At 41.3% G+C, this 16034-nt stretch overlaps 1 protein-coding gene across 8 annotated transcripts in view; it reads left to right on the top strand.

Moving 5' to 3' along the window:
- LOC121459135 (voltage-dependent calcium channel subunit alpha-2/delta-1) overlaps positions 1–16034 on the top strand; it is a 427825-nt gene that overhangs the window by 61912 nt on the left and 349879 nt on the right. For all 8 annotated transcript variants that reach the window (XM_041668668.1, XM_041668666.1, XM_041668667.1 and 5 more), the window contains exon 2: positions 12789–12870. In XM_041668668.1, the coding sequence (XP_041524602.1) occupies positions 12789–12870 (82 nt within the window). The remainder of the gene's footprint in view (positions 1–12788; positions 12871–16034) is intronic.

The raw sequence follows: 16034 nt of genomic DNA, 5'->3' as shown, positions 1-16034 counted from the left end.
CAAGCAGGTGAGCACGCACACGCATGCGTTACGTTCTCTTGATCTTGCCTGTGACTGTGATATGACTAGGGCTTTGAGGTTTCTGCATTGATGTCTCCATAGTGATGATTGCTACCTGAAATTGTAATCTGAAACAAATCATTGCTCCCTTAAGTTGCTTTTTCTGTTGAGGTATTTTTTATCTCGGCAATGAAACTAGGACAGTGGGCATTAGCAATTGGGTATGTGAGCACACTTTTGATTATTTTTCTTGATTTTTGTAATTTTGCTTGAAAATTTCAATGTGATATAACAATAAAATGAGGATACCTATATATCTATATATAATCACATGCATATGTGTATAGCTTTTGATAACACACCAGTTCATATGATAAATATGCCATTATTTCTTTTGCACCAGCAGATTGTTTTCAGAATTTTGTCTCCAAAATGAAACATTAGCAAATAAATGAATGCCTGAGGAGAATTAATGTGGCAACATTCACACATAGTATATAAGAGAGGACTACATTAAATAGCAACATTCATATATAGTGTATAAGAGAGGACCACATTAAATAGTAACATTCCTATATAGTCTATAAGAGAGGACTACATTAAATAGCAACATTCATATATAGTGTATAAGAGAGGACCACATTAAATAGCAACATTCATATATAGTATATAAGAGAGGACCACATTAAGTAGCAACATTCATATATAGTATATAAGAGAAGACCATATTAAGTAGCAACATTCATATATAGTATATAAGAGAGGACCACATTAAGTAGCAACATTCATATATAGTATATAAGAGAAGACCACATTAAGTAGCAACATTCATATATAGTATATAAGAGAGGACCACATTAAGTAGCAACATTCATATATAGTATATAAGAGAGGACCACATTAAGTAGCAACATTCATATATAGTATATAAGAGAAGACTACATTAAGTAGCAACATTCATATATAGTATATAAGAGAGGACCACATTAAGTAGCAACATTCATATATAGTATATAAGAGAGGACCACATTAAGTAGCAACATTCATATATAGTATATAAGAGAGGACCACATTAAGTAGCAACATTCATATATAGTATATGAGAGGACCACATTAAGTAGCAACATTCATATATAGTATATAAGAGAGGACCACATTAAATAGCAACATTCATACATAGTATATGAGAGGACTACATTAAATAGCAACTAGAGTAGAAAGCAGTAACAAAATAGTGTTTACTTTTGGCATTGACTGCAGAAGTAACTTTGGGCAAAGAACCCTTTCTGACCTGTTAGATGTTGAGTAAAGAACACGAAGCTAAGCTACCATCTTCCTGCTGTGATCTAGAATCGTGAGAGAAAAACAGAACCTTGCTCAATGGCCATGGCTAGGAGAAAAGAATTCTTCAGGCTGTGGGAGCTTGGGTGGAGTGGTTTCTTTCCTCCTCTGGTGTAACTTCAGGCTCTAGGGCACCCTCAGCCAATTCTATTCACAGGTGCCTTGGCGGTTTGCAGGTGGGGCTGAGGAGTCCTTTGGGTCTCTCGACAGAGGAATAGTTGGAGAGAGGATATGGGGACTGCAGGGCTTGTGGGAGGCTGCTGAGTCACGTGTGATTCACAGACGTGGCTTTGGACATCTCTAGCTCTAAGATTACACAGCTTGATGGCCTGTTGAAGTCTGTCCTGGACTGTGCTCAGAGTGGAACATTAGGAACAATCACAGAATGACTAAAAGTGAGAAAGAGGTCAGGAGACTGCCAGCCTGCATGTGGACCGCTGGTGTGCTGGCTGCTCCAGGACTCCCTACAGGAAGAAGAGCTAAGGGACCTTACAGCAGGGTCTCATACCAAACTCCACGCTGTCTTCTTATCGCAGGGACCTGTGCCCTGTGTCCTGTCTTTAGGAATCCAATGTGATCCGTGAACTGAGTCTTCTCAAATGGGAAGATAAACAGTGATAAATGAGGCCTTTGCTGAAAAGGCCAGGGTTTTAGTAAATCTTGTCATTTCCTTCTGATGAGGAGACTATGTCTGGGGGTGGATTCTCTGTATTGTGAGACAGTTATCAAATATTGAAGGCTTAAATTAAACATTTCGGTTTGGATTGGCATGGCCTGCCCAGCAACTGCACATACGTGAATTGTGCCTCATAGCGTATTTTAAATTAGCCTAGCATGTGACATAGAAAAATCCATTTAGATACAGTTACGTAAGATGCTTTTTCTCCCAGGTATACATTGAAAGGCTTACGCTTTGACCTACTTTTTAGTGTTATAAAAGGTCAACATTATGTAATATTGACATTTAAACATTTGCAAAGGTTATATAATTTGAGAAATTAATAAACTATAAACATTAAAATTATTTTCCTGTCCTAATATTTATAAATTATTTCCCATCCTTAATACTCATGTATTATTTCCCTACCATTAATGTTTATTATAGGAATCTTTCAGAAAGATTCACTTTGAAAAATCTGGTTTATCAGCATTAAAATGTTTCGCTTTTTTGCCACTTCACAAGGAGAAAGGGATCTTTAAGATCAGCCTTGTTCCATAGTTTGTGTGTTATGTGATGCTGTAAGGTACCGATAGCAACCAGCATCCTGGTTCCCACAGTTAGAGAGATGTCCATTTCTCAGAATTAGGTTTTGTGTGTGACAAGAGCTACTGCATAGAACAAAGTCTTGAACGATGACATCTTTCGATCTTATCCACAGGTTGCACATGATATCTCTAAGTATGTGCACCAGTTTCCCGCCATAGCAGCCAGTGTTCGGTCCCAACCTTTGCTCACTTGAACTTAAACATTTAATTAATTCGGAGAAAAAAAATATTTTTTTTAAAACGTTTTGGTGTGAGTGCATAAATATAGCTTGATATGAAAGCAAGTTCTAGGTGCCGTTTTCGCCGGGCAGATCAGGAAGGAGGTACTCTCTCCATGGGGCCGTCCATCTGCTGTGCAGGCAGAGAGGGTCAGGGAGCCACGTTCGGGGGAGGGGCGGGTACAAAGGTCGGAAGCAATACATTTCAGTTATTGTTTTTCCGAGCTGGCCGTGTATTTGCCGTTTCACGTTTGAGGGTTCCTTCCTAGTTCTCTAGAACACCGTCTTCCAGGATCAAAGACTGTGAATCCTGGCGCCGCACTAAACCTGCAATATTCTTTGTTTTTCGCCCTCAAGAACTGAGCCACTGTCTTCCTTATTTGCAAGTTAATATATTTGCTTTGACAGCTTTTGATTGTTGAGGAAGCGCTGCCCTGCAACAGCTGTGATCTAATTATCCTGCGGGCTGTACTTTAGGAGAAGCTCCAGCAGTCAGGGTGGACCCTGGGTTCGCTATTCACGCATTTGTTTGTGTCTGTGAAACTGCATCCTGAAGACATTGGAAGGCTGGATGGGGTCGTGTTGGTCCATTCCTATCGAAACCCCTACTGTTGCTCTTAGAGTGTCTCCTGCCCAGACATACATCAGAACTGATTCCACATTGAAACTGCTACCCCATGTCAACTGTGTGTGTCTTCTGTGAATAATGTAAGAGCCTCTTCCTGTGGGCCAACAGTGTTGTGTTATGCCAATGAAAGCAGCAAAATTTGTTTGTAAATAACATAAATGGTGCTTGTTTAATTTTTTGTTAATTCAGAAGAAGTCTTACAAATTTAATATGAGGAACATTATCACATGTAAGTAAGCACATGCATGTTTATACAGTCTGTGAAGGAAGACTACATTGGGTTTTGTAGTTGTTGTTAAGAATGAAAACACACTTTTCTCTTTCCATGTAAAGATAAAGACTTCTGTAAGTTTCATTTTGCCTTTCTCTGCATAGGAAACAGACTTTGAGCTCATGGCTATCATGATTAATAAAACAGAAGATATGGCAAGAGACTTGATTAGTAGAGAGACGTTTCAGATCATAGAACTTGAAAGAAGTAAGAACTGTATCCCATTGCTTTCTAAGGACAAACCATTCTGCTTCCTTCAGTTATTTTAGGCAACCGAAGGTGATCAACTCATTTTCTTATCCGTAAACTCAGCATTAGAGCCTGTCTCAGTAGGTTTTTATAATAATTGAAGACTTTAGGCATGGAGGCTTTTCAGAATAGTTCCTGGAATAAACATGATCTAGAGACCCATTAGCTGCGAACTGAGTCTGCACTACACTTTCATAACTGTGCCGCTCAATGTCACCATACAGAACCACACACCCATCTGTTTAAGGAAACTAAATGTTGTGTTGGACACAGTGCTGACCCAGGACACCATACCACTGTATGCTATTTTGTAGGGCAGGCCGGGTATAGAATCGAGGAAGAAAGATTTGTGAGATTCTGAGGATCTGGCTTGAATGGGAGCGGAACCTGAAGCAGCCTGGAGAGGTGGTTGGGAATGGGAGCTGGAGCTGACAAACTTAAGAAAGATGATTTCAAAGAAAGCATGATTATGGAAAGGGACAAAAGTGACATGTTATCACGTGAAGCTTGTAAGTCCGCTGGCTGCAGACAGAACGCGTACTGGGGGAGAGGAATTTTCTTTTTCTTTTCTTTTTTTTTTTTTTTTGGTTTTTCGAGACAGGGTTTCTCTGTGGCTTTGGAGCCTATCCTGGAACTAGCTCTGTAGACCAGGCTGGTCTCGAACTCACAGAGATCCGCCTGCCTCTGCCTCCCGAGTGCTGGGATTAAAGGCGTGCGCCACCACCGCCCGGTTTAGGAATTTTCATTTAGATTGGTGTCCCTGTATTAATAAGCGTTTGAGGATTTTGCAGTACTAGAAATATTTGATGGCTCACATAATCACTGAGAGAACGGGACATGGGGAAACTTTTGTCCTGACATTAAGTAATGCTTGCATGCTTGAACTAGGCTAAACTAAGTTTTGTGAGCTCATTTTCAACGGCCCGTGGAAACTATAAATGAAAAACCCAAAGGCGAGGTCTCCAATAAAATGAATGGAGAGTTTGTAATGAGCAGTTAGGAATTCAGCTCATTCGGTTCATGGAAACACCAGCAACAGATTGTGTGGCCATGTGGGACATCCCAGTTGGCGCCAGGCTGTGCAGGGATGGCGCTGGAGGTTGTCACAGCCTGCGATGCTGAAAGATAAAAGGCATAGAGGGCTCAGTGCTTGGGGAGCAAACCCCACGTGTGCCTCCGCCCCGCCCCCTGGCTAGCTGATGGCCATGCGAGCTTAACGTCAACCCTGAAAGCATTTGGGTTATTTTCTGGAACCCTGAAACGAATTGCAGCAGTTTAGGCAGAAACTGTTAGCTAACTAATTTAGAACGTGCAGATAAAACAAAAAAATGAATCCAAGATGGCAAAGTCAGTGTCAGGGAGACTCTTTGCCCTTTGGAAGCTGAGAATATGCTTAGCTGCAAAGTGGATACCAAGGCCAATGGAACAGAGACACATGGACAGCGGAGGATGAGCTTGCTTTCTTGATACAGCGTTGTCTCCCGTCTCCAGCCCTTTGCCTTTCTACTCCGATTAGTGTGATCACATCATTATCTGGTTTCCCAGGATTCCGCTGGATAAAAATGAAATTGAATCCACAAGCATCTCACAAGTTGCAACAGCCTCTTTCTGAGAGAGCAGCAGAGTTACTGGAAACGCTTGAATCGCCAGTAATTTCAGGACTGAGCGAGCTCTCCCGGAGCATCTCACCCATCTCACGATGGTCCTGTGGTACAAACTGGATGCCAAGTGACTTGATTCCACTCAGACACACGCATCTGTGTACTGACACCATGTTTTCAGAAACGCATATTTAGTTTGTTGGTATGCCTTGGTTATCTAGATCCTTAGCTTGCTTACTGCTATTTTTATCCAATTAGAGAGGCACTGTGGGTGGTTTATTATGTAACAAAAACAGGAGCAGTTCAGCATTGGTAAAGTATTTATAGCCAGTAGAACACTTTACTTTTGAAATACCTTATTGCTTAGATTTATGAACATGTTATTTGTATATTAGCACAGTCGAAATGGTCATTTTGCTATGTATGTAGACATTTTAATTATTTCCCACCTCCTTAAGACATCATTGTGTCTTTCATTCACTTTGGTTAAGTAAAAAAAATATTGCTTAAAAAGAGTGGCAAAGGCCTGAAGTGGTGCCTGGATCTTTCAGGCTCGCTCCCCTCCTACGGCTCCTCACTGTGGTATGCTCTCTTCCCTTTCCTCTGCGCTGTATGCCACCTTCTTTTTCTGTCTCCATGGTAATTGCTAGTGGAGTGAATGGAGAAAGGTGTAGGAGAAACGCGTCTGTGTTTTCGACACTTCGCCTATTTTTCCACAGGGTTTACCCACGTCAGCAGAGACAGCAGGGCAAGCATTGTTGGGGTCTTGTTATTACGACAGTTCTTAGCTCTCACCGGGAGTCCACGGTTTCAACCAAGCCAATTCTCTCCTCGGCTTAGCTTTTAGAACATTTCAATCGATAGATCGACACTGTCTACTCAACTTTGCACTTTACAATAGATTAAATGGGGTGTAATCTGGCTTTTCTGCATTTGGTGTTCCTCAAGTACGTACAAAATGATACGGATTAGCTTTTTTCTTGCTTTTTGAGAACAGGATTATGTGAAGGTTGCTGTGCCAGCCACGAATTCAGCCTCAAACGGAGCATTAATGGTAGCCTTGTCTTTCAAACTCAAGGAAAATGTAAACATTTTATATGCTGTCCCTTTCAAATTTTGGCCATTTGTGTGCCATAAAATGAAATAGACATAAATGATGTTTTGCTTATTCAAGAAGATATTCGCCTCATCTTTGCAGGTATCTTGGTGGATGCTTCCTGTGACATGGACTCTGTAGAAAACAGTAGACACTTGGAACTTTGCTAGTAACTGTGAACTGTGTTCTAGCGACCCAGTAAAAGTCAGCACCCAATTTCTCACCATGACACTCAATAAACATTCTAATTTTTGTTAGACAGGTGAAAGTCCTAGTTGAAGCGTGAGACTGGAATCTTAAGCAATAAGACAAGATTCTATTTAACTTTGTTCGTAAAGGATTCTATTTAACTTTGGGAGGATGAAGAGGAATCACAAGACATTAACATAGAAGAAGAGACCCAGGAATGGGGTTAGGGGAGCTGTAGGCAGAGCATGTCCAGGGTCGCTGGAGCAGTGTGGGCCCTGAGGTTGGGGAGGGGTAAGAATCCATGGCATTGTGTACATTCCTGGGCCGTACCTCAGGCTTGGAGTTGATTTTGCCAGCGTGCTCATTTCGCTCAGTCTGCCACCCTGTGTATTCTTAGTGTGACAGTGTCACCTCCTGTCACCTGAGGAATGAAGCCAGCCTTCGTTCTTGAAGAACGAGGTATTTTCTCATACGAATTGGTACATGGGTGTGATAGGTGTATGTGCACATACATACGGAGGCTTCCTCGGTCACTCTCCATGTTTCTTTGGCTCGTCTGGCTGGTTAGTGGGCTCAGAAGTCTCCCTGCCTCACCAGTACTCACTGGGGTCACAGGCATGCACCACTGCCCCAGGTGTGTGCATGAGTGCTGGGGCCACAGGCATGCATCATTCCCCCCGTCCCAGGTGTTTGCATGAGTTTGGCAGCACCACAGGCATGCCACTGCTCCCAGGTGTTTACACCTGGGGATCTGGTTTTGTTTTGTTTCTCTTTTTGAGACAGGGTCTCACTATGTAGTTCTGGCCGTCCTGGAAGTCACTATGTAGACCAGGCTGGCCTTGAATTCACAGAGGCCTGTCTCCCTCTGCCTCCCGACTGGTGGGATTAAAGACATGCCTGTGCCGTCAAGCACGCGTATCTGAACTTATATGGCAAGCACTTTAGTAACTGAGCTGTCCCACAATCTGAGAAGATTCTCTCCCTGAGCTCTAGTTCCAGCTCAGGTCTTTGCTCTTGGACAGCATGTATTTATTGTCTAAAGTGACTAAAAATGAAATATGTGTCTTCAGTCCTCTTACAACATTTACTGTGAACAGCAAGATCTTTTTATAAAGCTGCTAGGATGAAAAACTAAAAAGCATGAAGAAAAGTCTGGAATTTGCTAATCTACAGTATTTCACTGCAATATTATTACAGGGTGTTTGATTCTGTAGGAAAAAGATTTAGTGAATAAGTACTTTCTGGATATAGTATTAACGTTTTATTGGTTATTTTAGCCGTCTTTGCTGTTTGGACTCAGCTGAGCTCTGAGTTGTTAGAACCTTCCCTTCCCTTTCCTTGCCTTCTTTTGCGCCTGCTGGTGTCTGACCCACACTCAGGGAGTGACTTTTCCAGCGATCCTGGAACCTGCAGCCCATGCTGGTGTGATGCTTACATAGCCATGCTGCTTAGCACCTGTGAACATGGGATCTTCCAGTGTCTTTTGAAGCCTTCAGTCCTCTTCAGCCATCTTTCCAACCTCCAGGGTCCTTTCTGGCCCACTGTTGATAAACAGATAATGCCTGCTTCGTTACACAGGAAATCGGGAGAATTAAGTGGAGCTAGTGATCTCAACCTTTTCCTCCAGTTCTTCCAATAGTTTCCGCTGGCCTCACAACTCCTAACGTTTTCCTTCCCGTTTGCATGGAAGAAGTAGCTTCTCTTCGCGCCATGCATCATGCTCCCCCATTCCCCATTTTTGTGTTTTTATTTTTTGCTATTTCTGAATTTTTATTCCACATTTTTATCTTCTCTTGTTTATGATACAACCTATATGTTGGATGCTAGAATTTTTTTCTTAAGTATTGTGACAGTCATGTCTAAGATTCTGTGGTTGTTTCTCTTAGTGGCCATCTTGAAAGAATAGAGAGGTACCTAGGAGATGGGCCTCTGGCTATGCCCGTGGGGTATTTTCTTGATTACTTTAATTGAAACCAGAAGACCTGCTCACTGTGGGTGGGATCATTCCCTAGGCAGGGGATCCTAGATGGTGTAGTCAAGATCAAAGAGCTGAGAAGCAGCATGCATTCATCTCTTTGTTTCCTGACTGTGGATGTTGCAGGACCAGCTGCTTCAAGCTCCTGCCTCCTCCACATCCTCACCATGATAGACTGGACCTTGAGCTCAGCTTTTTACAATGAGTCTTTCTTGGTTGAGTTTCCTTTATCAGGGTGTTTTATCAAGCAACTGGAAAATGAACCTTAAACAAGCCTATTTAAAACACATGCATTGTCAGGCAGTGGTGGCACACACCCTTAATCTCAGCACTGGGGGGCTGAGACAGGCAGATCAATGTGAGTTCGAGGCCGGCCAGGGCTACACAGAGAAACCCTGTGTCGAAATACAGCAACAACAACAACAACAACAAAAATCTCAAAACAAAACAAAAATAAACTAGTAAAAGAACAACACACAAATGAATTGAAAATAAACATAAGAATCATGTTGATTGGAGCTTTGTGCTGGGCCTTTCTTTCTCCTGCAGTTCTTCCGGCCTCTGCACCTTAGTGTTTAGGCATTGAATGCCTCTCTCCAGGCACCAAAAACACACCAACATATCCCACACACCATATTCTTCTTATTCTTTTTCTCCTTTCCCCAGACCTAGTTTTAATTTCAACTTGAATCTCTCTGTGTCTTTTAGTATTCTTTTTAGCATGTACTGGTGCCTATTGGATAGAATATATCTAAAGAAATAGAAAAATATGAAATTGTTTTTAGTGGTATGTGTTATAACTTATTTCATATAAATGCTATATTCTCCGATTTTCTTCCAGCTTCTATAATATTTTAAGAAAAACCAGGTGCTAGTTAAAAAAACAGTATCTATCAAAAAGGAAGCTCGCCCTTCTAAAGCATTTCTGACAGCTTGTCAGTTGGGGCAGAGAAGACTGGATGGGATCTGAATAACTTCTCAGCCTAAATATGCATGGTTCACCTCTGCGGACATCCCTGTGACAGTGCGCTCAGGTGGCCGGCTGCACACAGATGGATCAGTTTGCCATAGATCAGTGTTCAGGAGCTGACTATATTCACGTACACGCACACGTGTGTTCACCTTCTCTTTCTCCTTTTTTATCCCCTGTCCCCCCCAGCTAAGGTATGCCTAACCTTTATTACAACTTGTCAGTGTGAGGAATCCTATTTGAAAGATGATTCATCCTGTCTGGAGTCTAGGACTGACTTAGTAACTGGGTATAGCACCGAAAGTCTGATATGAATTACAAATCACTGTCTGGATGAAGGTTCTATGGCTCCCTCAATCAAAATATCCCTTTCCCTTCTCTCATCTCTGTTCTTCATCTCGAGTATCCTGTTTCCTCAAGTTCTCTTCCCTCCTCCTCCCCTCTGCCCTCCCTTCCCCTCACCCCCATGCTCCCCCCCCCTTTTTTTTTCAGGAGAACTTGTCTATTTCCCATTCGGAGGTGGGTGTATATATGTTTCTCTTAGGGTTCGTCTTGTTACTTAGCTTCTCGAGGGTCGTGGACTGTAGGCTTGTTATTCTTTGTTTTACAGCTAGCACTGTAAAACATAGTTCTTATGAGTGAGTACATGCCAGGTTCATCTTTCAGGGTATGGGTTACCTCACTCAGGATGGTATTTTCTAATTTCATTCATTTGCATGCAAATTTCAAGATGTCCTTGTTTATTTTTTTTTTTCCTCTGAGTAGTACCCTGATGTGTAAATGTGCCACACTTTCTTTATCCATTCTTCAATTGAGGGCCATCTAGGTTTTTTTTTTTTTTTTTTAGGTTCTGGCTATTACAAATAATGCTACTGTGAACATAGTTGAATAAATGTCTTTGTAGTATGATTGAGAGTCCTTTGGGTATATGCCCAACAGTGGTATTGCTGGGTACTGAGATAGACTGACTCCTAATTTTCTGAGAAATCACCATAGTGATTTGCAGAGCGGTTGTACAAGTTTGCATTCCCATCTGCATTGGAGCACTGGGCGAAGCTCCCAAATTCCAGTTGAAGAGTGGGAGGAGCAAGAGGTCAAGACCATGATGGGGACACCCACTGGAACAGATTACCTGAGTTGGGAGCTCACCAACTCAGATCAGACAGGGAAGGAACTAGCATAGGACCAAGCTAGACCCTCTGAATACAGGTGACAGTTGTATGGTTGGGGCATACTGAGGGGCCACTGGCAGTGACACCAGGATTTGTCCCTGCTGCTTGTATTGGCTTTTTTAAACCCATTCTCTTGAATGGATACCTTTCTCAGTCTGGATATAGTGGGGAGGGCCATGGTCCTTCCTCAGAACAATGTGCCTTGCCCTTTCTGGGGAGTAGATGGAGGGGGTGAGGGGGGTAAGTGGAAGGAATGGGAGGAGGGAAGGGAGTCGGAACTGGAATTGTTATGTAAAATGAAAAAAGATAGTTTGTTTTCTTTTTTAAAGAAATAAAATTAAAAAGTGAGGGAAAAAATCACTGTGTATAGTCTTTGCTCCTGCCTATAGACGAATGTATGTTTTCCTTCTAGTTATAAAAGCAGGCACAGTTGTGTTTATGTAATAACAATAGAATAATATAGATTGAGTTGGTGTTTATACTGCTTTCAGATATGTATACCCACTCATAAATAGGATGCATTGTAATGTTAGGATGACATTACTTACAACATTTATTTTGATGGTCCTGTCAATTTTATTTCATGCTCTTTTTGATAACTTACCTTTTTCTCTCCAATTCATACAGAATAGCTGAACAAATATTTATATTGATTTTATCTGTGTGAAGCTGTTCTTGGTTTTGCTGTGTTTTCTTTACTAAGCAGTTCGTTGTCCCTGTGAATCAGGATGTAATCATCCTTTGATCGGCTTTTTTTTCCTTCTTTCAACTCCTTTTCTGTGTTCCCCTAGACAGTATTTCAATCTCTTTTTTCACGTGGTGCTTTATTTTCTTTATCTGTTTCTGAAATGAAGATGAGGATTTGATGAACTGTCGGAATTCATGTCAAAGAAAGAGAAGACACACATACTTCACTCTCCCTGATTCAGATTCAAACATAAATCATCTCCGAAGCCTTCCTACTGGGGTATCCATAGTTCCGATGTGTTCCCGGAGAAGCAGGCTACATGGGGGCAACCTGCAGCCTGCTATGCATCCTCACAGGGATGAAGTGGACATTCAGCTGTGGTCATTAGAATGCTGGCGAGTGGGTGCTTCCAGGATTTACATAGTTCTAAAGTGTAGTGATGTTAATAGTTCATGTTTCAAGATATTGACTGCATTACTTACAAGAATGTGTCTGAAAATACTTGTGCTTGCATTCCGAAGAAACAGTTTTCATGTAAAACATTGCTTTGAAAACTACGGTAGCTGCTGAGTCTGTCAGAACCTCAGTGCCACTGGGGAAATAAAGGCCCTTAGCCTTTGTATACTGAGATATTTGTAACCTTGTGATTTCCCATGGTTAAAACCGATGGCATTATTCTACATCCTCACGTTATGATTAGAAAATGAAGTTTATGTGTATTTTTGAATACTGTTCTTAGTAACTATTTCCATGAAATTTTAATGGGTGAGCAAATATTTCCCCTCTGGATTCCCAAGGTGCCCCTGTCGTTCTTCTCATTTTGATTCGGAGGCCTTTGAGCATTCAGAAAGGGGATGCTTGTATGCAAATGAAAGAAGCAAATGGGAACACACAAATCCAACAAACATAAACTTTGAAAATAAAATCCCCATTGTAATAAAGGTTCGACATGCTTGCTTTGGTTGACTGTTGTGCTCCGTTTGAAGGTGGAATGGGAAGACGATCTCCATGGGAACCGGGAGGGCGAATAAATGTTTAACTATGTGAAGTATGTTTGTAAAACATGACCGAGTTAGCATGATGGCTAGAATTCTGACAGAGCCTTCTTTCTTCTGGTTCCACAGCATCAAGTCATGGGTGGATAAGATGCAAGAAGACCTGGTCACACTGGCAAAGACAGCGAGCGGCGTGACTCAGCTGGCTGATGTGAGTGTCCCCGCTTTGTTTATGTTCTGCTTAGTGAGAGTGCACTTGTGCCTTCGAGGAAACCATAGCTCTGGGTTACAGAGAGCATGATTCCCGTGCACTTACCACAGTGCGGTTTGCGGTAGCCGCGGCATGGCGCTGGTTAGTGGACGCCAGAGTGGTATGGCTAGCAGTGAAATGGTGAAGTACCCCTTCTCCACCCAGCTTCAGATTTAGATGTCACACTTTTCAGGACTCTGTTTCTAGGGGCTGCAGAGATGGCTTAGTGGTTAAGAGCATTGACTGCTCTTCCAGAGGTTCTGAGTTCAATTCCCAGTGCCGCAGGGTGGCTCACAACCATCTATGATGAGATCTTATGCCCTCTTCTGGAGTGGAGGCATAAGTAATAAATAGATAAATAATAAGAAATAAATCAAAACAAAACAAGTGAAAACTCCACTTCCAGTCTTCAGAATGTATTTTAGAATTCCCACTAGTGGTGACTAAGTATAGTTTGAATGTCTTAAGTGTGAACACTTCTTCAATCTTTGAGGATAGATTTTACTTCAAAAATATTTGAAGAGTGTTTATAGCCATATCGCTGTACTATTGCGATTTGCATAAATGTTTTGATGCACAAAATCAGGACACCTATTCTGTAAGATTACTACAAATTAATGCCATTTTAAAGCTCTCACTGCTTATTGAGAAAGTAATATAAAAATTTGGAAATATTTCCATCCTGTGTTCTCAGTTAAACCTACATGCCTTTATATTCTTACTTTTTGATTTCTTACTTAGATGAAATTGCATAAAAAAGTTTCATGGATGGGGATATGAATTGAAACTAGGAGTTTGATTTAGTTTTCATGTACATGAAAATGAAGTTAGAACCCACTTGTAAACATTTTTTAATGACTCACACAGAAATATACATGAACATAATTTATATATCATTTTTACTTCACCCGTGTTTTACCTGTAATCGATCATATGAGGTCAGATAGGGAATTTTACTTTGACAATCATGACAAACGGTCAAAAAGAGTTGTTTTTTTTTTTTTTTTTTATATTGTGAATTGTGTTTCCCAGTTAAGGAATGTTCCACGTGCATAGTAATGTTCTTACTGGGGAGAAACTGGAATATATAGTTAATTTATGTATTAGAAACCCCCAAAGAAAACCTATAAATGCTTCAAAAATAGTCTTAGAATGTCTTTATAATACAGTTGCATATTAAACCAAAAGTGTGCTGAATATCCCTTCTTTACATTGTATAGCTCTAATTTGAAAATCTAAACTCTAAATACTCTCAAATCTAAAACTTCTGCAGTGTGGGGATGATGCCCAAGCAGGATGGATTGCAGTTCTAAAGTATATGCTCACCACTCTTGTTTGCTATCTCTTTATGGGTGGGAGATACTCATCATTGTAAGTGGATTTCTGTTTACCCTTCTGTCCCATGCCCCAGATATCTCACTACACACACACACACACACACACACACACACACACACACACACGGGAATCTGAGGAGAGGGAAAAATCTGAAGCACTATTGGTCCCATGTTTCTGAGGAGGCATACTCACCCGGTATCTACAAGATACTAGGGGATGAAATGTGTCTCTTGTGCATACTGATGGTTGCCAGTGCTTGGACACACAGATACAGGGAGGGTGCATGCTCCACTCTGATCAGAAATGATGAACTTTAGAAATACGTGAGCATGTGCCATTGTGTTGGATATGTGTGAATCTGAATTTAAGGAATAGAATTTATAGGGCCAAATGTTATAAGCTAATTTTTATTTTTATAGATTTAAGTTGACTATGGGGAAAGCTTTCATTCAACCAGAGTTACAATTGACAGATTCTCCTGTTAAGTTTTCTGACTTTTGTTGGAAAGTTGGGATTAAAAGTCAGCAGTTGCTGGGGGCCCCCCTTCCTCTACTCCTTACAGTGTCTCACGTGCTGATGCCCTTGTTAATCCTGCTGTTCAAGTTCTTGATGAACTTGCTTTCTCTTTTCCCTCCAGAAAGTCTCATGCAAGAACGTCTCATATGCTTTCTGCTATGCTTTTCTGTATGGTAGAGATTAATTACTTGGAACATTAGAAACACTTAGGATGGGGTGAATGACTTTCAGTGAGTAGAACAACGTAGAATGAAGAAGATAAAGTCCAGATAATTTGTTTATGAGACACATGCTACAATATAGTGACAGAAGAATTGTGTGGTATTATATGGTGAATAATATGATGAGTGGATGGGAAAGAGGGAGGAGGGAAGAAGGAGGAGGAGGAGGGACCCCAGAAGTTGAGCACATGATGATGGAACTGATTGGGTCCCTCGATCGAAAGTCACCATTGTAGAAATAGGCTTCTTCCTGAGTTAATATAATTATTTTAACTCGCTTCCTAGCTACAGCTGTTATCCAAAGTGAAGGCAAGAACCTCTGTCATTAGCAATATTATTAATGTAACGATCTTTGGAATTTTATGAAAAATGCTTTATGGGATCATAAGATATGAGCCAAGGGAAAATAGTAAATACTGTTGATGAGTTCTATACTTTCAATTTTCCTACATGAGTGAATTACGTGTGTTAAAGGACAAGGTTAGGTGCTGGGTATGTGGCTCGTGGGTACCATGCTTGCCTCACAAACGTGGTCACCATAGTGCAGATCCCCTACACTCACAGAAATGCCAGGCGACCATGGTAGCCTGCCTGTAATTCAATCTCAGGAACAAAGATGGCATTCCTGCAGCAAACTGAGGAGCCGGACTAGACAAATTCTCCCACATGTTACCATCGCCCAGCCTTCGTTAATGTAGGGATTCTCAGCTGTGGGTCACAACCCTTGGGAGGGTCACATATCAGATATCTTGCATATCAGTTATTTGCGTTACGATTCATCACAGTAGCAAATCACTGTTATGAAGTCGCAAGGATAATAAGTTTATGGTTGGGGTCACTATGACATGAGGTTGCATTGTTAGGAAGGGATATCGAAGGGTTGCAGTGTTAGGAAGTCTGAGAACCACTGGTTTAATGGGAGGATGGGAGGAAGCTGACCATCATTTAGTCATAGCACATTTGGCACACTGCAATAGGCAAAGATAGTTGTATTGTTCCACGCAATTAGGAAAGTCAGGAGTGGGATCTTTATCCAGAATTCTCACCCAA

The sequence above is a fragment of the Microtus oregoni genome, unplaced genomic scaffold (assembly GCF_018167655.1).
Source record: "Microtus oregoni isolate MIOR12 unplaced genomic scaffold, Mior012 000018F_ref0000195, whole genome shotgun sequence".
NCBI classification, from domain to species: Eukaryota; Metazoa; Chordata; class Mammalia; order Rodentia; family Cricetidae; genus Microtus; species Microtus oregoni.
This window is presented reverse-complemented; position numbering and strand designations above follow the sequence as displayed.